The sequence below is a fragment of the Leguminivora glycinivorella genome, chromosome 9, assembly GCF_023078275.1.
Source record: "Leguminivora glycinivorella isolate SPB_JAAS2020 chromosome 9, LegGlyc_1.1, whole genome shotgun sequence".
Lineage (NCBI taxonomy): Eukaryota > Metazoa > Arthropoda > Insecta > Lepidoptera > Tortricidae > Leguminivora > Leguminivora glycinivorella.
In genome coordinates, this window is record NC_062979.1 from 11,453,749 (window position 1) to 11,478,867 (window position 25,119).

A 25,119-nucleotide genomic window follows, 5' to 3' on the forward strand; every position below is an offset into this window, starting at 1 on the left:
TAGAGAAATCTAAGCTGTAATTTATTCAGTCTATAATTTAAAGTAGTCCAGATTATGTCTAGCTTGTAGGTGCAGCGGTAGTTGTCGTCGGGCATGGCGATGACCTCAGCAGGGAAACATCTGAAAAACAATACACTATGCGTAAGAATGGCATAAAGACAAATAAGTAATCGTCAAAGACGATCCAGATATGATGGTTATATGAATTGGAGTAACAAACATTAAAAAACTACAATCGAATTCTTAAGAATTAAATTGGATGCCCCCGTCCTTTTGAGATTTAGAAGTCGGTTAAAAATATGACATTCATCACGACTATGTTTAGTTTACAGACTATAGCATATAGCTTCTTATATTTTTACTATTTTTTCCGGGAGATAGATGAGTAAATAGCAAAAGCCAAAGACCAGAGCTACGGTCATAGTGCTCAAGCTGGGTACAAAGAGGGCGTCAAACTTTGGTCATTTTCAAAGGAGCAGTTTATCCTCGTTTCCCTTGGTAAATAAATATATCGGGATGACAGATGCTGTGAAATATCACTTGACAATTTTCATTTTTAACCCCCGACGCAAAAACGACGGGGTGTTATATGTTTGACGTGTCTGTCTGTTTGTCTGTCTGTCTGTGTGTGTGTCTGTCTGTGGCATCGTAGCTCCCGAACGGATGAACCGATTTAGATTTAGTTTTATTTGTTTGAAAGCTGAGTTAGTCGGCAGTGTTGTTAGCCATGTTTCATGAAAATCGGTCTACTATGTCGCGGTCAGGGGTTTTTTCAAAATTTTAATTTTGTAGTTAGGTTAGTTAATTTTCGACTGTCATTTTCTACCAACGATTGTTATATTGCTCACTGACGCCACGACTGGGCACACACCAGTCTTCCTGGGTTGGGGTATTGCACCAAGTTGGTCCCACACACGGGGTTGTACTCGGCCGTCACGGGGTACTGGCTCATAGATAGATAGATAGATAGAATACTCTTTATTGGCACACCTCAGCAAAAGATACAGTGGAGACAAAACAAATGATTATAAATAGAGGCAGACAACAGGCAGCATACAGCGGTCCTGTCATGCGGTGTGGCTACTTCTGAATGTATGCTAGCTAGTAGCAACACAGGTGATCATGAATGTGGATACTCACTGACGCCACAGGACTGGGCACACGCCAGGCGACCAGGGTTGAGCCACAGTATAATACCAAGTTATGCCACACAGTATGGGTTGTACTCAGCCGTCACGGGGAACTAGGTGATGCACCCCTCTCGGTTTGCTACAATTACCGCCTGTCAAAAACGATAACCAGACGACCTGTCATATCCCATCGTAAATGTAGATACGCGTTCACCTGACGCCAGCTTAGACTGTGGCTACACGCGCCTCTTACCATATTTGATCGCCAGTGTCCGAGGTGTGGTTGCCACACACGGGGTTGTACTCAGCCGTCACGGGGCACTAGGTGATGCAGAAGTCCTGGCATGCGGTGTTGCTACTTCTGAACTTATGATAACTAGACGCTACACAGGTGATCATAAATGTGGATACTCACTGACGCCACACGACTGGGCACACGCCAGGCGACCAGGGTTGGGGTATTGTACCAAGTTGGTGCCACACACGGGGTTGTACTCAGCCGTCACGGGGCACTGGCTGATGCAGCGGTCCTGACTCGCAGTGTTGCTATTTCTGAAATTTAAACAATGGTTGATTAAAGTAAAGGTTCATTCATGGTTTTTCCACAAACATAGTCACGTTTATATGGAGTAGTCTTATATCATTTTCTAGTTTTTCAGGTAGTGATTATAGTATTATAGTCCAGATATTTTCATGGGTTTAATAGTTTTGAGTATCGCTTTATAAACCATACTTATTTTTAGTGAAGTGTGTCGAATTAGTTTTTCCTTGAGATTTTATTTCAATTAAAATCGAAGATTAACCGTCGGTCACCCAAATTTTGGCACTAAAAAATGGAGTGAAATTCAATTATTTTATGGAAATTAAACATTCGCCCTTACATTTTCAGTCAATTGTTAAGTGTTATGGTTTCCAACTCCAACTCCAGCCGAATGAAAACGCTCACGGAAGCGCACGCGTTTTATTGAAGACAATTCGCTTTCGTTTGTGAGCCATTCGGCTACGGGGCCAGGAAGGCACGCGTTTTATGAAGAAAATTGGCCGGTGAGCCCTACATTTTTCAAATTTACCGTCTTTTTAGTGCCAAGATTTGGTTGACCGTCTTTAGTTAAAATAGCTTCATTGATTCAGTAAATCTGTTATTGTTATAAATATTTGATGAAATGAACATACCCATTGTTAGGGGTAGGGGATGCAGTCGACTGTTGGTTCTGGTTTGGTTTTGGTTAGGGAGCTGTCCTTGTCCTGGGAACTGCCCTTGTCCTGGGAACTGGCCCTGTAAAAATAATATAGAGAATTTAATTCAGATTAGCGTCACGCCATCGAACATCCGAAAGTTCACTTATGTCACACACAAAACAAGTACTTGCAATTAGTAGGTGTGTAAATCGTTAAATTGTAACATAATACGAATTCTTGTAGATTGACATGCAATTTATACTGTCGGTAATCTGTATAATTATAAATCTGAAATCTAAATCCATTTTGCTTGCTAGTACTTATGTAGGTGTAATTACCAATATTATCACTATTAATGAAATTAAGGGCTCAAATGAATCATTAATTCTTGCCATTACCTGACCAGGGAATTGTCCCTGTCCTGGAAACTGATTCTGGCTTGGGAATTGATTTTGTCCAGGGAATTGATTTTGTCCAGGGAATTGGTTTTGCCCCGGGAATTGGTTTTGGCCAGGGAACTGGTTTTGCCCCGGGAACTGGTTTTGTCCAGGGAATCGGTTCGGTCTCTGGAACTGGTTCCACTGTGGTCTGCCCTGGTTCTGCCTGCCGTAGCGGTCTTCTAAGTCATTTGAGTCCTCGCCGGATTGGCTGGACTGCCGCTTAGGCCTGATCTGCATCGCCATGGTGCTGGTGATAGCTGGAACATTAGGCAATTCAAAAATTACTCTTAATATATTCATTAAGTACTATCGGCTGCAAAAGTGCATGGCGAATTTATCAATGAATTCATTCACAATTTCTCCGTGCACTTTTGCAGCTGATAGTACATCTCAAGACATTGATGCCACGGGAACTGGTCAGTTCAGATTCTGGTCTAGAAAGTTATATACACGAGAGTTGTTACTTAGCCAGCAACTTAGAGATTACCCAGATAAACGTGTTTTCAATAAACGTTTATAATCTTTCCACCTTTAGTAGTGGAAACCCCGACTAGTAAATTGATGAATCATATTTACTTATTAACAGGTCACATATAGGTATACAATACTCGAATAAACACCCCATATAACCATAATCGGTCGCCGTTCCTACGCAAATCCTCCTATTTTGTGTACACACAGGTCTTCGGGTCTCAATGCTTAGTCGCAGTACGGTCGACGTTTAGTCGCGGCGACCCAAATGGGGACGATTGGTAACAGGCACAAATGGTCACAGAAGTGACAGAAGTGTGCACTACGCGTGCACACATTGTTACCGTTTGGCGACTACTTTCCCAAAATCATTCGTTCATTTCATTCTTTTCAAATGGCGACTGTCAGAGACGTCAAAGTAAAAAAGAAATAAAATCATTTGACATTAAAATGTAATGGCGTAAGAATTTGTTAAAGATAAATATTGTTTGCATTTGTAATATAATGTGGGCTAATTACCATGGCTAATTAAATTGCTCGAGTGATTTCATAAAATAAGTCTAAATTTATCAACGCGCCATCAATTTACCTCAGTTTAACCAGTAATAATATTATTGACTACTCGGTGTTTGCGTGTTATGTATATTGATTGGTGAAGTTTTAGTGCTCCGGTGCATATACTTTACTGAAATAATAAAAATAATGCCTAGAAAACCAATAAAGTTGTTAAAATATGGATTAAGACGGTAATATTCCATGTAAAAAACAGTCGCCAAACGGTCGACAAACGGTCGCAAAATGGTCGCAGCGTACACGCGTGACCGAAAGCAGTGAATATTTATTATATTTTGACTTCTTGTATTAATTTTTTCCAGGTATCCTCAAACTTTATAAACAATTAAATATGCCGTCGTACTCAGTTGCCCTCACTAAAGAAGATTAAAAAAAAATTGTAACGTGCGTACCGAGCTGCTGGGTTGTAAAGGAACGGGGATCATATTATTATGGTCTTCTATAGAGCAACTAGTATTTTGCGGCATTTTACAATTGACACCTGTTGAAGTATTATAGTCTTCATTAATATTACTATCAACATTCATTTCAGCGATCTGTACTTCTTTTGTCAAGATTTTTGTATAGATAAGTGTCTACAAATTTGTAATGTTAAAGAGACATAAATAAAACGTAGTAGAGTAAATAATGTGTTTTTTTTGTAACCCAAACAAAATACTTGTAGATACGAGTGCGGAATAGAGGAAAATCGATACGAGTAGCGATAAATTAATACACGAACGAAGGGAGTGTTTTAAATCGACACGAGTTGTGAATGTCCTTTTCGCACGTGTATCGTACGACGATTTTCAGTACCTAAATCTAAGCTAAGAGTTTCGACTAGACAAGAAATGAATCATTGCTTGATTTGCTCGCACTACTGCGTTAAAAAAAGCAGCATCTGTACTGAAAAAAACTATCATTGCGCAACAGAAATTCTATTAATATCACAGTAAATACTCTATTTCATTTGATTCCTACTTTTATTGTGTAAAGCAACACTACACTTCATTTTTATCAATAAGAATTAAAAATTATATATTTAATACATTAAGTAACTATAAAGTGCTTATCTATTTGTATTATCATTCTGCACTTTTCTTAACTTTCCCACATTTCTATAAAATGTCGAAGAGTGCTTAAATGGTCGTCGTCGTTTATTATTATTTAATTCGCTCATATTTAAATGATTCAAAGCAACCAGTCCACAACTTCACAAGACAGTTTGAGAAACCTTCGTATTTCAGATTGTCATTTGCGGATACAGTGGTTTAGGAGCAGTTCGGTAATCAGACCTACACATGTGTGTACAAATTCTGTCAATGTCACTGTCAGAAACCGTTCTGACAGTGACAATGACAGCCACAAATTCGTCCACATGTTGTTACCGTTATGTGTGCAAACGTCGACTAATAAAGTGTCGTTAAAAGTCATTCTGACAGTGACATTGACAGCCACAAATTCGTACACATTTTGTTACCGTAACGAGTGCACACGACGACTACATTTTGTTATTGTATCAATACGGTCGCATTGTTTGCACGACGTTACCACGCGTTATGTCACATTTGACAGTTAGTTACTGATTTGAAGATTTTGCGACTGAAATGGTTGTATGGGACAAATACTTAATTACAAAAATTTACCTGCCTATTTTTAGGGTTCCGTACCAAAAAGGTACAACAGGAACCCTTATGGTGCGACTCTGTCCGTCTGTCTGTCCGTCTGTCACATTCCTAAATATCTCGAGAACTACTAATGCTATCAACTTGAAATTTGGAATAGTTGTGAACATTGTGAACCTCTACAAATAGAAGGTATAATTTTTTTAAATTTAATAATTTTGTTTGTAGAAAATGGCCAAAATGAAAGGGGGGCAAACTGTAAATTTCAAGTTACTAGGTCAAGTGGGGTATCGTTAGAAAAAGCTCAAATTGAACGTAAATAAACTATTTTTTATAATTTTTTTGTTGTGGAAAAAAAAAGAATTTTGAAGGAAAATGTAAAAAAAATACCGTTCCCCCCCCTTATCTCCGAAGTTTACCAACGAAAAATTATGAAAATTTTAGGAAACATTGTTTTTATGCTAAATATTACAGGAAAAATATAATCGTGTTTGTATCTTGAAAACTTTTTTTTTAATTCACAAAAAACTTTTCAGATTTTTACTTTTAATTTACCCACCTTTTCGGATGTATATAGTACTTCAAATTAATACGCGATGTTACGTAAATCATCTTCTTTCCGATAAAGTAAAAATTGTTTAAATCAGTTAACATTATAAAGAATAATCCCTGAAAAACCAACATACTATGGTCGCGGAAATTAGTTAGCGAATTCACCGAGAGATGGCGCTATACACAATAATGCTCATTAGTACCTATAGTTTTGTCTTCTAGTCAAGTCGTTAGAGTTATGTGAAAACATGAGATTATTTTAACTGGGGAGTTTGAAAGTTTGTACGGAACCCTCGGTGGGCGAGTCCGACTCGCACTTGACCGGTTTTTTTACTGGTCAATACTCAGTCGTTCAGTGTTTACCGTCTCGGTCTAAAGCCCCATTTTGACGGGGTTTTATCCATATTCCACTCAAGCACGTACCTAGCTCGAAGATATGGAAAGTCTAAGGCGAGGCAGGAAGGGAAGGGGGGGGGGGGGGTCATAATGAAGCCATTTGATATACATCCAGAATTTGAGGATTGGCTGAGGATAGGCCCATGCTTGCTCTCAATATTCAACACAAGAGCACAAATTCAGTCAATCGGATCTACCTACTTAATGCCACAAGTGCCACAACTTTTGATTGACCAAGTCTTGATTGTCTAACTTGCCGATTTAAGTAAACAAAATATTTATATTTTTTACTGTGTCTGCTCACCATTATTTTAAAGGTCATCTAAATGGTATGATCTTCGACCACGTCATAGATAACTAGATGTATGCTTATTTACTTATCATGTTTATTTTATTTATGTTTACACATCTAAGATGGCATCGAACCAAATTAACATTCAACAAATTAAATATCGTCTATTTTTCCTTATAGCTTGATTATCATTAATTATCGATGTCATTATAACTGCGTATCACAAAGTGGTATTTTATTTGTGGTAAATGTTTTGTGGCTAAGTTATATGTAATTATGATCGTACACAACTTAAGTGCTGCAACGTTAATGTTTTAAAATATATCATACAAAAACTTGCACAGTGCTTAAGTGCCGACGAGCTACCTAACAAAAACTTAACGTTTTATTTCGTTTTTTAAGATATGTGCTAATAGATTATAGGTATTACGTAAGTACACACAAAACTAAAAGATATGACTTCTCAGCCCCTAATCACGTTGAATGAGTGTAAAATGTTGTGTAAGTATAAGGCGTTTTGCAAAATGTTGGTACACCGTTTTCAAAATGCACTAAAGTCTAATTTATGTGCATAGCTCATATATATTTTATTTACATCACTGATTTCTACCCTAGCATGATATATAAAAAATAACATAGGTACTTAAGTAAATAAAATTAAAATAAATAATTATATGATCTATAAACATTCCTCACAAAAAAACAACGTATTTTGGAAAACAGGTAAAGTTTCGATAAACAAAGGCTACTTTTGAAGGTTAAAGTTGGATACTCAGTTAACAACAGCACACAAAGGTATATTATATAGATTCGAAATATGGAAGACAAATAATTTACTCACCAATAACAAAAAAGATGCACAGCGTCTTCATGATTGTTATAATAATTATGACTAAACATATAAGGTTTCGTCCGCTCGGCGCGAATGTCGTCCGCTTCTGGCGGTCCCGGGCCGCGGGTATGGCTATAAAAGAGACGCGGGCGCAAGTCACTCACAAGTGACCACTGACTGACTTATTGAAGACCCGACTAACCAGAATAAGTATGCCCTCCAATTATGCATACTTAATACGGACATTAATATCACACATTAGTGACTCCAAGAACTGGACTTGGCTTCGCCCCGCGCAGTCGTATTAATGCTTGACTTGCGCCTTCTAATAACTCGTTTTGTAGGGTTGTGTGTCATTTCTTAAACGTTTAGAGGGATTTCACCGGTGTTTATGGAAACTGTACATAATAATTAGTCCATCTTTCTTAAAAATATAGTCATTTTTACCATTTTCTCCTAACTCTAGTTATGTTATCGATTTATGAGTTGTTTGCGTATTTTTTGTTGCCTTCTTGAACTCTTGGCTTCGTTATCAAAATTTGTTAACAATTGTGTTTATTGATCACAATAGCATTTTGTCACATTTGAATACACAAGACAATTTCATAAACACTCTCCATAACAATCAAAGTATGTATAGATACCACATCTTTGTGGAGACAACCCTGGACCTCAGACCTGCAAATGCACTTGACCTGCGAATACCGGCCGGCGGGTACTTAGCGTTTTCCTTAATAAAGTGTTGTTATTTAATGCATGTTAATTATAAGATGTAATGTTTTGAAAAGAAGTTGCCCGCCGAGTTTCTTGCCGGTCCCATATATACCCCCTCCCAACTGAGGGGGGACTGAAATCTTCTCGAGGCTGAGGCGTAGGGTTAGAGCCGGCGTAGCTTTATTTGACGTTCATATGCGCATTGTAATATGCCTACTTGAAAAATAAATATTTCACTTTCATTTTTCATTTTCAAAGGGCTGCCGCGGCGTAGCCGAATGGCAATGACACCGACAGAAGTGTAGTCTAGCTCTGTCGCGCCAATACGCAAGAGCGATAGAGATAGATAGTTACGAAACAGATATTATCGTGAGCGTTTGTGCATTTGGCTACGTACCCTGATGCTGATACCCACGCCTCGTACAAATGAGCCTATTGATCTTGAAACTCATGTGTATCAACTGCTGCATTCTTACATGCACTTAATTAACCTTACTATATTTCTTGGTAATAGAAATCTGTAAGAGTCATTGGAACTGTTAGAATTGGAACTTACTTGTTCTTTAAAAAAAACACTAAGTAATATATTTTTAAGTTTGAATTAGCGTTGGCGATCTACGCTGCAAAATCTGCCATTCACATTTTCTTTTGTTCCCGAAAGTTATAATAAAGTTAATATATAATCATGAAATAATTATGTTATAATTATAACTATGTCAATTTATTATCTCTGTGTGTATACTCATAGGTTCATGTGTAGGTAATACCTACTCATTAACCACATACTTTATCATAAATAGTTAAAGTGCCACTTTTAGGTACATACATAACTGTTCCATTAGTAGCACCTCAGTTGAATGTGAAGAAGATAATTGTACTTACATCATTATATTATAGGTATGTGTTTTTGTTGATATGCTTACTCAACATTTCTGAAATATGTATTTTAGTATCAAAACAGGTAAAAATTAAGGTTTTATTTTTTCCATTAACTAACTTTATTTTTCCTTATGGCAATTCCAAATAAGAAAAACCGTACAAAATGCTGAAATCCAGCTTCAAATAAAAGTTGTTAGGATTTACATTTTATCCTCAAAACAAACTTGATCGACTAATACCAGTCAGGGCACTCAGTCCTTTAGGTATTTCAACACTGCTCAACGCATGTATCACCTCTGGGATTCCAGGCGTACAAGTACATAGGCTACAGTAACTACTTACCTTCAGGCAGGTCGTATGCTAGTTTGCCACCAACATAGTATAAAAAACGTTAATACCTTATTCTTAAACGAATACTGAAATTCAAACAGATTTTAGTTCATTGTAAAATTAATGGTTCTTAGTAACAACCGTTTGGGAGCGCTGTTCTCTTTATGTATTAAATTAATGTCACATGTTCCGTGTCGTCTACTTTACCGAGTAACCTATTACTAAATGTAAAAATCCATGGTAGGTAGACGTGCACTGCAGTCCGCAGGTAAACTGTATTTAAGAGTTCCTGGCAAGTACCTCCGTTTTTCTCCTTGCCATCGCTCCTTTCTTATTAGTTTTTGAACAATCAAGAGAGCCTTCACCAGTTGCTGTGATTAATATTATTCTGTTGTGTTACCTATATTGGCTGTTCACTAGATTGGGTAAGAACGTGCACAATTATTTACACATTCGTTAAAGCTATCAAGAATTGACTGCCAGTAGGTATAATAATAGGTAATCTTAGGGTGACGGGTCACCAAGCAACTGTTGCCAGATAAGATGCAAATAGTCCACTGCTACTGGAGTACTGGATCTTAAGGTGCTATAGGATCAGAGAGCCTTTGCAAGTTGAGGCTTTTATACTCCTATCTATAGTCACTGTATGGACCCGAATCCTGAGTCCTGAGTTTTTGATTTTCGTCCGTTGGAAAAAAGAAACACTATAACACATATATGATATGCATTTTTAAAAGTAGTAGTAAAAATATGAAAATATGTAGTTTCCGAATATTGGCAATACGAAGAGACTCGTTTGAACCTGAATATCCTGACGGATGTTAGGAGAAAACATGATATGATATTCAGGCTCCCGGGCACGTGCATTGCATCCCCCTCACGTTTATATATACAAATACAAATAATTTATTAATAAAAACATAATTGTACAGTGATTGTTCCCCCCCTTATTCATACGTTTATATATACAAATACAAATAATTTATTAATAAAAACATAATTGTATATGCTCAGTGACAGATTGAACTTCTGGGCCTTAAATCTAATACAGTGAAACCTGGATAAGTGAGACTTCAAGGGACAACAAAATTTATCTCACTTAAAGAGGTATTCCACTTATTCAGGGTCTCAGTTAGACAGGCATAATAAAATTTTTGGCTCATTTACAGAGGGCATCACTAATAGAGGCCAGAATAGGGGATATGCCAGTTATAGAGGTGATAAATAAGGTGTTTTGCATATATGTATAATTATTTGTTGCATTACTTAAAAGAAAAGGTACTTAAATATTGCGATCAAATTTAAGACTTATTCGTATAAGACGTCATGGTGTCTTAGAAATTTTATAGGTAGGTATATTATGAAAATATTTTTATTTTTTATTTTTATGTTACTTATCAAGATTTTAGCTTTAATTACTTAAAATAACCAAGAAAACCCTCAAACTCACTAGAATACGAGGATCAATCACGTAATTTAAAGATAGGCTAAGCATTATTAAAAATATGGAAATAGATTTTCAATAAAGTCCAAGTTACAGAGGTCATAGATTGACTGTATCTCAGGTACAGAGGTAAATTCCTATAAAATTCTTAAGAAACAATTAAGTTAATATACATTTGAAATATAGTCTCAGTGAGGTAAAAATGGTAAAATACACACTCTGTCTCACTAATAGAGGGAAATGTGACTATGAAATCGAAGAGGCTGATCTCAGTTATAGAGGTCTGTTTTATCTCACTAATAGAGGTAAATCCTTACCGCAGCTTGGGTCCCAACTAAAGAGGTTTCTCACTTATCCAGGTCCCACTTAACCAGGTTTCACAGTACTGATCGTTGCCCTCCCGGCTATAGTGTACCTACCTACAGTAATTTAACTAGAATGATATATCCTATTGTAAAGTAGTTTGAGTAAATATAGATAAATGCTCAAAGCGGTACTCAGTTGGTTAAATATTTGAACTAGGTAGGAAAATAATGTGGTAGACTTGGTAGCGCCTATAATAGCCACGAACAATAAAATATATAAGACTTTTCGTCTTGTCCCGATAATACAGAGCCGCTACTGTATATTTCATTCGAAAACGTTACATTTCAAAATCTAGAAAATTAATTTGCTAATCCGAGAACATAGAACGTGCTAATCTGTTAATATTATACTTACTTGCCTATTTTTTACAGCAATTAATGTTCCCACCCTCACACCGCAAAAAAAAAATTACAAATTGAATAAACCACTACTAAAAATAGAAAACTCGAAGATCTGAGTAATTTTAAGTAACAGGTGTACCTAATTACAACGACTAGTATCCCACCAGAAACAGATCTTTCGTCAGGCAACCTGTCTGCTCGTTTGCCTCCTGTCCCACAAAGAAAACTACCTTAGTTTTGGGCGAAACTGAACCATCATCGGCCGAAACACCATTTTTATGCCGAAATCTGACAAATTTCGGTCGGACATTGCCGAAAATACTGTTCCGATAAATATACCTATAGATGGAAGATTTTTCCCAAACCAAACCCTTGGCTGAAACATGATTTGCCAAAATCATAACTGAAACTTCAGCCTGACACTAGACATTTTTCATGTTTTATTACTTTTATCGGCTGTTATTTTTTTGGCCTATCTGCTGATTATCAGTGGTCGTAGTCTGAGGACTCTTTATTCATTTTCATATTTAAATCGCCTACTGTAATCGGATTTTTACAAATTTTCATGATTTTTTACTTATTTAAGTAACGAATTTTTTTAAGTGATTAATAATCAGGTCCCATATATCATCTCAAATCTCGAATAAAAATCGTTTTATCGTCCACAAAATAATACTCGGTCCCGTTTGAAAGTCGGTGTCGTCTGTTATCAAGCCCCGTCCTCCGCAGGCAGAGGTTATCGCTTCCCCCACCCGCTCCGCTCGATACCGATGCACCAGTAAAGCGAAAAATACACAACCAATAACACCGACCGACCACAAAACAAAACAATATTAAATAAAGTCGGATCTCCATCCGGATCGCACGCGGAGCCTTCGCGAGTGTGCTCTTGTGGCGGCGGTTTCGTGCTCGTACACAATCAGGTGGAGATGTTAAGCGGGAGGCTTCTGTTTTGCGCGATATTACTTGCTGGTAAGTTTTCTTAACTTGTAAATTACAATAAACAATACATTTATGAGTATCATCACTATCACCAGTAAAGATATGAAGTTAGTTTGACTTAAAGCAATGTGTTAAATTTACCTACTTAAAGTCTATTTATTCCTCTTATATATGTACGACAATTATGATTAAAAATGTACTTAGTGTTTGGCTATAAATACTTATGAAAACCTAAGATTATTATTATTATTACCTACATAATGAAAAAAGTTCGAGTCAATGGAAACATCCAATAGGAATCGGTACTTATTCGTGAGCAAATGAACAATTGCGTCGTCTTTAAACGAACCAATTTCCACCAATCAATCGACCGATCAATGGAAATATCCTAGTGGACATCCTCGGCTCTTTGTTTAGGCATGATATCATCACGTAAACAAAGATGGCCTGTGCTTTCGCAAATCTAGATAAACGGAGGGTAGGCGCAGCGCAGGGCAGCTGCGTAGACCGAGTGGCGACTTGATCCCGGGTTATCGCGGGACCCGCCCACCGCCGTATTATTAGACGTGACTAACTTCTACTGACAGACTTCAAGACGACTTGAGCGATGCAACTTTGTACTGTTTGATACAGTATTGATTGATGATACCGATTACTAAATTTATACGTCTTTCTGTCATGATGTAGGTAATCAGTTGCTTTCAAGAAAAACGATTTCAATGTGCCAATTTTCCGAATGAATTAGTTTATCGTTTTCTGCGACCGTAACTTTTCAAGGCTAGTTCAGCTACTTAGTTTAGGGTAATTCTCAAAATAGTGGCATCGTACCCTGCCATCAAGTTTTTGAATAGAAAGTATGCGAAATATATAATTTTCACATATAATTAAAATTTTCATAAGTAGGCATTAACGTGACACATCGAGGCCAACACATATTTTTTCTATAAATATAATACTTTTGTAAAAAAAAAATAAAGAAGACCGTTTTCTACTGTACCCTGCCTTGTCACAACGCGACACTGCTCAAGTTTTCGCTCTATAGATTATTAAATTACAGTTTTATGATAATAAAATATCGTTTTTTGTAGAGAATAGACTACTATATTCTTAAATATATGTTGCACGGGATGTTTCGATTACTTTTGAACACTAATTTTCACCTTCAAAGTTTGTCCAGCGATATTTTCTCCATATCCTGTGCGTCCGCGGTATTGCACCTCACTCACACACAGAAAGTCTTATTGAGGCCCTAATATACGTAAAACACGTAGCCAGTATGGTTCTAGCCGCCGGTGTAAAGGTTTGTGTGTGAGGTGCTGCGGTCTTGTGGTTAGAAGTTTTCAAAGTGTGACGTTCGGAGTTTGTAACAGGTATGTCCACTTTATTCTGGCATGATTATTTTAAAATATTAATACGGCAGTTTTTTTACCAATAACATTTTAATGTTGTATTGAAGTATAACTATGTATATTAAAATTATGACAGTTGTATTATCAACAGTTTCGGAGATAATATCTAGTTAATCGGATTTTCACTACACCCTGTGTAACTTTATCCTGCCATCACTCTGCAGGGTAAAGTGACTGTTGACAGGATAAAGAAACACAAGTAAAAAAAAAGCTATTTTGACATGGTTTTTACTAACTTGCAATGTATGTATGTATGTATGTATGTTTGTATGTATGTTGAGGTCAAATCTTGCAACCCAATTTGAAGCAGAAATATTCAACCGACTGAGCTGAAATTTTGTATACACGCTGCGGATGACGTTCGCATATAAGCGCCGATATGGGGCATTGGGTCCTTCGATATTGGGCAATAGTCTGCTCAGCGCCGAAGCAGTCCCGACGAGGCTAGGAACCAATTTGATAAAATGTTCCTCGGAGTACCAATTTTGGTTTGAATTTAAGCCCAAGTACTTAATTTGGGGCGTAAGAGGGACCGCCTCACCGCCAATAGGCAAGGCAACATCCCTATCGCTCTTGCATATAGGCATTACAGAACCAGATTGCATTTCGATCGGCGTATAGCGTCAACGATTATCATTTTGGCTAGGTCGGCAGCAATCACTTTCTTCGGGCAGAAGCCAACCTTTCCTTCGAAAACCACGTCATCGGTCGTGGCAAGTAACACCGCAAGCCCAAACAAATTAATGCGCCTAACTGTGAGCTCAGTTGCCACTGTGGCTCTCCTTATTATCCTGGTACTTTCTTCCCCTCACGGCTACTATTGTGTCATCGGCATAACAAATGGTGATCATGCGGAGAAGTTGGACTACTCTGATAGCCAAGTCAAAGCCAATGCTCCAGAGCAGGCGCCCAGTACCGACCCCTGTGGAAAACTGTGGGTAGGTTATGATTATTATGAATATGCATGTGGGTAAGAAGAAGAATAAAGAAGTCAGTCTTGATTTGAGCACGTAGTCTCATTGACCTGTCCCTATACGTTTATATGGCGCAGCCGGTAGGAACACCACACTCCATTCGTCTTTCTAGGCATCTTCCTCCTGATTCATTGAGCAGTACTCTATCTGCAAGGTAATGCCCTATGGTGAATGATGATCTTCAAATAGAAAGGCGCATCGTGGAAGCAATGCGCCTATTTTATTACCACATAAGGAAGAAAGCCGAAGTAATTGGCAATGTCAAGAGATACTGCGATAGCTCCCTGCCTTTTCTCTGCTACCAGACCGCTGTATTTATGCAGCGCATCAATTGCGTCTATCGCTCCTCCCAAAACCCGATCTCTGATGTTTGGGCACGTGTCTTTCAAAATGCGTGCACAGCAGTAGATGAGACTTACGATGATGCGCTCAACATCGCGCCAGTTTCATCTAGGAGGGCAATGGGACGGTATCCTAAGGGACAGTCAGCTGGACTACCCTTTTTTCGAAAGGCACAGTCTGCCCACCTTCCAACGAGAATTTATACCCTCTCGGAGGCAGTCGTCAATGTGGCCACGTAATCTACTTCCAAGATGTTTAAAGAGCCAAGGCACACCGTCCGGCCCTAGAGTGGCCCTCATTTTAAATACTGACCTCATTATCTCGACATCTGTTACCAAGGAGACATCAAGGAGACGAACCAACTCTTCCACTGGGGCAGCCATTGCAGGCATTACATGCACAAGTACAACTCACATTGTGAATCATGATATGTGCTTTGTTGTTTTACAAGACTGTGATTGTAGGTACTTATTTATTTATTCTTTATTGCACATAAAAAAGAACAAAATGGTGTACATAATGCCTTAAGGCATTCTCTACCAGTCAAACACTGCAGGCATCGTGACTGAAAATATTAATCAGATATCACTTACTGTACTTCAACTGTTTTGAATAAAAAATAATGGATATTGTTTAAAAAAATACTTTTTTTGCTTTTGTTTCTACTTAAAGAAAAAAAATTGAATCCTAACGAAATCATAATAGTCGATATACGTTGAATTATTAGTGGTAAACTCGTTTTTTTATTCAAACTCTCTTTATCCTGCCACGTTTTCCCTGCTACCCTGTCTATTCACTTTCTCCTGTATGTCTAAAATTTCAACTCGCTATAAGTTCTACGTTTTTACGACTATTTCGTTCCCTCCTGCAAATTCCGTATCATTGATGCATTCAAAAACATATTTAAATCCAAAAAGGTACAAAAAACCATTTTCATTTTTTTTCATTCACTTTACCCTGACGGTGCCACTTTTTTGAGAACGAACCTTTAAAGTTCGACTTGAGGGTCGGCAATTTATATACTGGAACAGTTTCGAAGTTGCTGCCGCTTATAGGCTACTATATATATTACCACCAGCTGATCCATATTATACAATCAATACTTTTCACTAATTTTTATACATAATAATTTGGGACATGAATTGGAAGAGTTGATTAATGTTACCAGGTTGCCTCAACCGAAATGGGTGCCTTTCACATCTTGATGAAGTTGGTGAAAAAAAAAGTATTTCAAATAGTCCAGCTGAAGACATAAGACGGGTCTACCTATTTACCTACTGTTTTGGTGCAGCGACCCGAAGTGGATCTTCAAGTCGACCTTCAGTGGAACATCAAACTCGATATTTTTTTCAGTCTACAGCTGAAAAAAATCAGGTTCGGGCATGTTGTCCGGATGAAGGAGCACAGTCTCGAGGGCGTAACTACTCTGGGAGTACCTACCAATTAGCGGAAGCCAAGTACCTGCCACTAGAGACGAAAAAATAGATGAATAAAGGAAGAAGAATAATAAAGAACCAAGCAATACTAAATTATAAGTAGAACATGATTTAGCATCATTTCGCGAATGAGAACCTTCAGACCAAATACCGTAGCATTAGGTACATGATTAAATCGCAATACAGCCTACACGCGGCGTGGGAACGGCGCGATAGCGCGATATCCTGAGCTGACTCATCGGAAGTGCGCCCAGATTTGTGGAACCAGGCCGGCTCCCGTCGTCACCGATATGGCGATGACGAGGCATCGAAAACTGCGCAGTTGATTAAAAGGAACCTAGTTGGAACCTGTAGCCTAGAGTACAATCGTTGACGCTTCGTGACGAACGATACGCTATTGGTCTGACGCGCCAATACGCAAGACCGATAGAGAGAGAAAAGTACGAAACGATACGGAGCGTCAACGATTGCACTCTTGGCTTGCTGACTCATCGGAAGCCAATCGAGATTTGTGGAACCAGGCCAGGTTCTGAACCCCGTCGTCATTGATATGGCGATGACGAGGCATCGAAAACTGCGCAGTTGATAAAAAGGGACGGAGCGCAAGTGCCGATGTTGCACTTGCGCTCCGTGTCGTATAACAACGCCCCATATTCTGGATATTACAGGGTGGCCCAAAATTACGTTGACAAAGAATAGTAAAATGTTGAAATAAACCTAAATATCGAAGTTACCAAAAATATTTTTTGAGCCTATATTTATTGTATATTTCTACATTCACCATGAATATTTCAACAGCATTCATGTCCATTTCGCAAGATTTGCTATGTAGACCAATTGTAAAACGGCGATTTTTTCAAATTCATACGTTCGATACGTTTCAGCCTACCTACGTAAATTCACCTCACTTAAAACTATAAATTATAGTTTGTAATCAATCTTAAAACCCTAGCCCGTTTATTGATTACAAAAATTAGGATATTTAAAAAGCTAAACGTACAATAAGTTAGACGAAAGTCATACTAGAGGTGCAGCGGCATATCGTTATTTTTTTTCTTCTTACATTTGCATTTGTACTTCAAAGCCAAAGGAGGGCATTTTGAAGGCGATTCGATTTATTTGGTCAAAAATTATTAAGGTTTCACATTTTAATTTGTTGGACAATCATTCGTATAAGGACAGAAAAATAATTATACAAACGTTTGTCAACGTATTTTTGGGCCACCCTGTACTCCTGTGCTTATGCCATCATCCTGGGGTTGGAAGACGTACAATGACGTTGGGTACTGCAGTGGTCTGAAAACAGGGAGATATGGTATGAATGGGAATACTTGGACGATTGCGGTTGTGAAAAAGGCTGCGAAACAATACGCTGTACGCGTTGTGAGTCTACCCTGCGCAATGCAAATAATGCAATGTAACATTTGCAAAGGCAGCTGCCAAAATAAAAGGTATTTTGCAAAAATTATATTACAAATTGTTATTTATTCATTATTTCCTTGTATTAATGATTTTAATTTTTATATGAATAAATGTTTTAATACAAACTGATAGCCACCCCAACCATTAAAATCGGTGCAGCCGTTATGATTCCAAAAATTTTTACATCACGTGCAAATGTAATGGTGTGTGTATGAAAATGTGGCCATATCATAGAAAATGTATTGGTAAATTTCACGAGAATGAAAGAATAAGTTTGAAAATTTCATATTTTTCTTATTATTCGGGCGCTATCTTAATTTTTTTTTGACTTTAAAATTTTATATTAATAAACGCATCAATACAAACTGATAGACATCCCAACCATCAAAATCGGTGCAGCCGTTATGATTCTATAAATTTTTAAAAATATACGGCCGCCATTTTGGAAAATCTCCGCCATCTTGAATTCTAGTGGACGAAAATCGTGTTTCCTCGGATGAAATCATTTGTATTGGTCTCTAGTATCACTGTGCAAAGTGGCTTGCTTTCTGCATAAAATGCAGTTTTTTTCCGTAAGCCCTATGACTACTTCCAGTCTCGCCGACATACGCTCTACCACAGTCACAAGGTATCTCGTATACCCCCGGGCTACCCAGTGGGTCCTTATCTTTTGGAGAGCGCAGCACCTGCCTAACCTTTGTGTGGGGGCGGAAAATTGTCCTAATGCTAAACCTTCGGCGTAATAGGCGTCCAATAGTATCCGTTACCCCTTTAATGAAAGGCAAGAAAGCAGGCGCTCTCTCGACCGTATGTGTTCGCCGTAACGTGCTCGCACTTGCCGCCCACTGACTCTCTCTCCAACTGTACCCATTCTTCTTTAGCACCTGCCTTACATGCTGCAGCTCGCCTTGCACGTACTGTGGGTCACAGAGTCGTAAAGCCCTGTTGATGAGAGCGCGTGGCACCGAAGACAAATACGCAGGGTGATGGTGCGAGTCAGCTTGCAGGTACCTATCGGTGTGTGTAGCCTTTCTATACACCTTATGAGTCAAAAGGCCACGTTCGTCCCGCTGCACCAAGACATCCAGAAAAGGTAGAGCTCCCTTACACTCTTTCTCTATAGTGAACCTAATCTTGGGATCCTGTGCATTCAGGTGGGCAAGTAACGGGTCTAGATCTCTGCTCGTCACTACAGCAAACACGTCGTCGACATATCGCCACCATAGCCTAGGTTTATGTGGGCAGCTCTCCAACGCTCTCTGCTCAAAATGTTCCATAAAAAGGTTAGCCACCACTGGAGCTATCGGAGAACCCAATTGAACCCATTGCAACTCCTTCTATTTGCAAGTAGTATTCACCCCGCCACACAAAATATCCACTAGTGAGGCAAAACTCTATCAACTTCATGTACTCGGTGAGAGAGTCGTCGCGGTCGGCCATTCGTCTTATCAACTCTATAGTTTCCGCTACCGGTACATTAGTAAATAAGGAGGTTACATCAAAGCTCACCATTACCTCATCTTCCTGCAACATAACTCCCTCCAGTAAATGCACAAAATGCGTAGAGTCTCGTACGAAGCTGAACGTATTACCAGTTAGAGGTTGCAGGAGACTCGACAAGAAGCGGACGCCTTGTAGGTGGGTGAGTCTATCTGGCTAACAATGGGTCTCAGGGGCCAGTCATTTTTATGGATCTTGGGCAGCCCATAAATCTTAGGGGTAGTGGGATTCAACTGACGCAACCTCTTAGCCTGGTATTTCGCAGATAGCGCGCCGATTAAGCCGTTTAGCTTCGATGTTACGCGCATGTCGCAGCAATAGCGATATAATAACGTGAGTACAACCGTAGATTCATTAATTATTTGAATATGTCTCACGAAAGTTTAACGTGTATTTTTTTTAATTTATTAATATTAAATTACAGAAAATGGCCAAAATGAAAGGGGGGCAAACTGTAATTTTCAAGTTACTAGGTCAAGTGGGGTATCGTTAGAAAGAGCTCGAACTGTACATATCAAAACTATTTTTATTTGTTGTAAAAAAAATGTTTTTTGAAGAAAAATGTAATAAAATACCGCCCCCGGGCCCCCTTGTCTCCGAAGCTTACCAACATAAATTTATGATTTTTTTTACCAAACAATGGCTGTTATAATGAATATTACAGGAAAAATAAAATCGTACAAGTATCTTGAGGTTTTTTTTTTTAATCCTTTCAGATTTACATTTTCAATTTCAACACCCTTGCGGGTGTTTATTCACTTTATTGTACTCACTTTGAAAATAAATGGACAATAATAATAAAACGAACCATATTTTAGTAGTTTACATAAGTTCTTACATTATTATTCAAGATTTTAGAGGTTATTATTAGTGGTAGTTATTAACCTTATGTAAGGCTATTTTATCGATAAAAGGATTGTCGATGTTTTTATTTTGTCAAACACTTACAACTTGACGTTTTTGCCAGAAAAATATCTAGGTATATACATCGCGTTTTTCCTGATATAATGAGGTCGGTTCAGGAGCGTCCTTGCTACATGTCGTAAGTCGTAAACTATTGAAGTCGAATAGTCTTAATTTTCTTTGGACGTTGTCTAACAATAAAATTGTATATTAAAATATTACTCGTTATGTGGGAAATTGAGTCTTGAGGGATTTAATCAAGTTTGTAGAAATATATGACTATTCTAATACGAATACATTTGATGATTCAACTATTGAAAGTTTGTACGGAACCCTCGGTGGGCGAGTCCGACTCGCACTTGGCCGGTTTTTTTATTATACAACATTCAGGGCCCCATTTAATAAACATTACAATTTAACAATTTTGTAAAAAAGTGACAGATTTGTAAAGTTTTGCTACAAGTGCTGTTTAATAACATTTCATAATTAGCGAAAGCTTTTTACTATAGACGCTTATTTACGTGATATTGTGCATGTGCAAGTATCTAAAGCACATCAGTAACTCCTGTAACCAGACGGTCAGCAAACAATACACAGACACAACGTAATGTATCGGCATGCCACAAATAAAGGCTCATTAGATAAATGCATCACTAGTCACTACACGTATATCTCTCGCGCTTGCTACATAGCAGTTCATACTCACAACTCTCACAAGAAATAAAATTTTCATTCATGATGGCTGAGTAGATGTGACGCCCGCCCGCCGACTTTCGATCCGGAGGTCTCGGGTTCAAATTCATATACTAGCTCGCACCACTGAGTTTCTTGGAACTTTTCGGTGAAGGAAAAAACCTGAAATTCATGGGTCTCACAGAATAGAGAGACGTATACGAGTACCTATATGCTGAGTTATTATTACGCATTAAGCTGTTTACGTAAACCAAAAATAGTCGATACAGATAAAAGCATGAGATCACAGGAAAAATTAGAAAAAACAAACAAAAGAGATTAGATTAAGGGTCACGCAAGAGTCGCCGTAATCTGGAGGCGCGTCAAAACAATAACGGAATAAAACAAGAAACAATTAAGCGACATTTATGTCTCCATTTATTATCTAGATAGTGTATCGGTGACAGGCGGCGCAGCGCGCAGCTTCCAACCTTCGCTTGATACTATCTTTTTATCTTCACGAGAAAAAGCTCAAAGTGGATTTGAGTGTGAATTTCATTCGAGAGCGTCAAGTTTTGTTTTTGAATTAATTTGTTTTGTACGACAAAACAAATGTCAAAACGACCTTTTTGGCTCACCATTCAACATCCCGTACAAAATGAGACTAATTGAAACGATTCGTTTTCTAATTTTATTCTAGAGGTATACCTACAGAAGACAGAGCTACCAAGTTAATTTAAAAAATACCTGCTTACTGACTAGGTTATTAAAATCGAATTATTGTCTTATACTCAATATATTTAAATGTTACGCCATTTGTGGTCGCACAGATAATAGGACACGATCTTAATCTTTTCGCCGCTATGTAGTTGATATAGAGTACTGTAATGACCAGAGATCGGACGGATTTGCGACATTCTTAGTGACTTACGTCATTTTAATGACTTTTAGTATGAGATGACGCACAAAAATCCGATCTCTGGTAATGACAGATGTACGCATAGAACATGAAATATACTGTTAATTCATGTCCCACGCGCTGGAATTAATGTTGTACGGGTTGTCTATGTGCAATTTTGGTTTGACCTTTTATGGGAGAATTTCATTTTTTTTGCCAATGTTTAGCCCCTTCAAGCCCTCGAGAGGTAGCTCTTAAGAGATCTTCCTCAGTAGACGTCGTTGAGCACCGGGGCCACTGTCTCATATGTATTGTTGTTTGGAGGACGCTACAATCACAAAGTATATCCCCATGTCGCCCAATCCCCCATTTCTGGAGATCATGCTTTGATCCACCAACTACCGTCCTAAATCTATTGAGAGCTTTCCAGACTGCCCACTTTTCCTTTCCCCCAGGAGGCAGGCGTTCCGCTTAACATACAACAAAAGCAAACCAAAACAAAACGTGGCAATCGGCCGCCCGTACTCCTAGCGAGGACCGATTGACCCTCACCAAGCACTAAATTTAAAAAAAAAAGTTTTATTTGTAGGGATGTGTCGTTGAGTTTGGATCTCCATGCAAGCATTTTAAGATGATATAATTTGTTTTCTGTTTCAGCGTGGCACGAGGCTCACACCGCCAGCCTCCCGTACTTGCGGCTGCCGCGGCTGGACGCCGAGCGGCTCGAGGACGTGGCGGACCCGCGCCTGCCCGGGGACGTGGAGATGCCCGTGGAGCCGCGCGCGCGCGTGCGCGAGGGCGTGCCGCCGCCGCTCTGCGCGGGCCGCTGCGCCTCGCCGCCGCGCGGCCCGGTCTGCGCCTTCGACGCCGCTGGCACGGCGCGCACGTTCGCGACGCTTTGTGAGCTAGAGGCAGTCTCGTGCCGTGAGAGCACTTGTAAGTTGCCCTTACCCCGAAAAGAATCATAAGCCCTCTATGGGACATCTATCTATCTATTTGACGACCGGTTTGGCGTAGTTGGTAGTGACCCTGTCTGCGTCTTGGGTTCGAATCCCGATATGGGCATTTATTTGTAAGAACAGATATTTATTCCTGAATCAAGGGTGTATTCTATGTAAGTATACAAGTATGTATTTATCTAAAACCTGACCAGAAATATATGACTACACGCCATGTTGCGGAATTTCATTAGAACTATTTTCTTCATACTGTACTGGTCACCGCATACATCAGAATAACAGCGCCCTCCTGACAATAGTCATATATTTCTGGTCGGGCTGTACATAAGGTTTCCACCAATATTTATTTATTTAATATGTATTATAAAAAAAAAATTTCAACCTGAACCCTATCATCATTGGATTTAAGCCCCTCCCAACTCTTAAATCGATTCCTGGACCCACCAAATTATTAGTAAATTGCCAATAATTCCTTTTACATTCCGCAATATTATCGCTTAACGCCTTTGCTTAAACTTGTACGCAAGGGGAGGGTCACTTTTCTCTACAACTCACTGTAGATACTTCACATTTACTGTTACATGTAGGTAAGTCCGTTTTCACATTATCCGATCGGATATCGGATGTCGGAAGTATTTCAATGGAAAAGAATCCAAGATGATGCCTGTAATGTATGTGATGGGTCTGGGTCCGACATCCGATATCGGATCAGATAATTAGAAAACGCACTAAGGTAAAAGAGTAATAATTGAAGGGTTTTTTTGAGGGGTAAGATGAAAATGTTCCGTATAAATAAACACTACGGCGGCTTTTTATAGTTTTTGTCTTATCCAGCAAGAAAAATCCTTCAATCTTACCCCATTTTACATTACCTACATTTTTCTAAATAGGCGGTCCCAACCCTACAGATCCTGATACATGGTGCAAAAAGTTTTAATGCATTGTTTACAAAAGAAATATCGTTTGTATTCTGTAGACGGTAAAGACATTCGCATACCAATTCACTAATTTCTAATCTAATATACTCATTATCTGTTTTTCTTTTTTACAGATTATGCTATCACAAGCTTGGGCGAGTGTTGACTGAAGAGAAGGCTACAAATGTAGTTTAGGTTACTTCACCAAAAACTCTTACAAAATATTAAAATAATCTTAGATACTTATGTCGGCTACCTATCAATAAATTGTGAAATGATCTTAAATCATATAGCGGGCATTCAAATTTTGTTATATATTTTGAGTAATGAGTAAAAATAAGGGAGAGAATTCGTTCATAAACTGAGTAATATTACTCATTGTCCCCTGATACATTTTATTATAAAATGCATAAACTGAATGTGTATCACGTGAAAAATACCAAAGAATGTAATACTAATACTTAACTATTAAGTTCCTAAATTTCAAATTGTACTAAGAAGATTTAGAATAATCTTTAAAATGTTTGGAGAATTTAAACTGGTATACGTTAAGTTTTTCTAGTTTCCGTAGTATTAAGCAGTACCTACAACATACTATTATTTATTGTACAAAGTACGAGTTAACCAGTAGGCTAGTAGAGCGACTGAAATATTCCAGTCCTAGATGAAATTATGTATTTATACATGTATCAAGTAAATATTTTTAATATTAATAAAGCATATATTTTATAACCATTTCTTTCATTTTCCGTTAAATACAGACAAACCTTTCCGTTACCGACAAACCTGAAAAATATTTGAAATAATCTAAGCATAAAAATATCGCATATTTCAAGGACTTAAAATGCATTTATTTTTCGCCTCAGCTTGAGCGAGAAATGCCTTTCCTTCCCATATGCCATCAGAAATGTTTACAAAATGCCTTCACGTATTTAATACAATGACTACAAAAAGCTTTCATGATACTCTCTAGTATTCCAGAGTAAAGAGAAAGCTCTAACAATTTTATATTACTTACTACAGTTACTACATAATGCCCCTCGCGTCCCATCGTCGCATTAATTAATTAATTAAATCATTTATTTCAGGCAACTTTAGTCCATAGGTACACATTTTCACAACGAAAACTTAGGTACTTATATCAAATTAAATTAAATTAAATCAAGGATATACATTTAAATCAATTTCACTGTTTAATGACT

The 25,119-nt window shown here is 38.2% G+C and overlaps 2 protein-coding genes across 3 annotated transcripts; one reads left to right on the forward strand and one right to left on the reverse strand.

The window, feature by feature from the left end:
* LOC125229888 (glutenin, high molecular weight subunit PW212-like) lies at positions 1–7,625 on the reverse strand. Of its 2 annotated transcripts, none has more exons than XR_007177454.1 (4): positions 2,708–3,027; positions 2,304–2,406; positions 1,546–1,682; positions 1–120 (listed from the first exon to the last, which is right to left on the reverse strand). XR_007177454.1 is itself a non-coding variant. In XM_048134825.1 (4 exons), exons 1-4 carry the CDS (start codon positions 7,507–7,509, stop codon positions 1,633–1,635), a joined length of 483 nt encoding a protein of 160 aa, XP_047990782.1. In that variant the 5' UTR covers positions 7,510–7,625; the 3' UTR covers positions 1,546–1,632. The 2 variants fall into 2 exon arrangements, 1 of the variants encoding a protein (XP_047990782.1); XM_048134825.1 differs by lacking the exon at positions 1–120 and adding an exon at positions 7,479–7,625 and having other exon boundaries at positions 2,708–3,006.
* Positions 7,626–12,317: 4,692 nt separating this feature from the next.
* Positions 12,318–24,649, forward strand: LOC125229394. The gene is made up of 3 exons (XM_048134220.1): positions 12,318–12,515; positions 22,699–22,977; positions 24,052–24,649. The coding sequence occupies exons 1-3, from the start codon at positions 12,473–12,475 to the stop codon at positions 24,081–24,083; spliced, it is 354 nt and encodes a 117-aa protein (XP_047990177.1). The 5' UTR covers positions 12,318–12,472; the 3' UTR covers positions 24,084–24,649.
* The last annotated feature ends 470 nt before the right edge of the window (positions 24,650–25,119 follow it).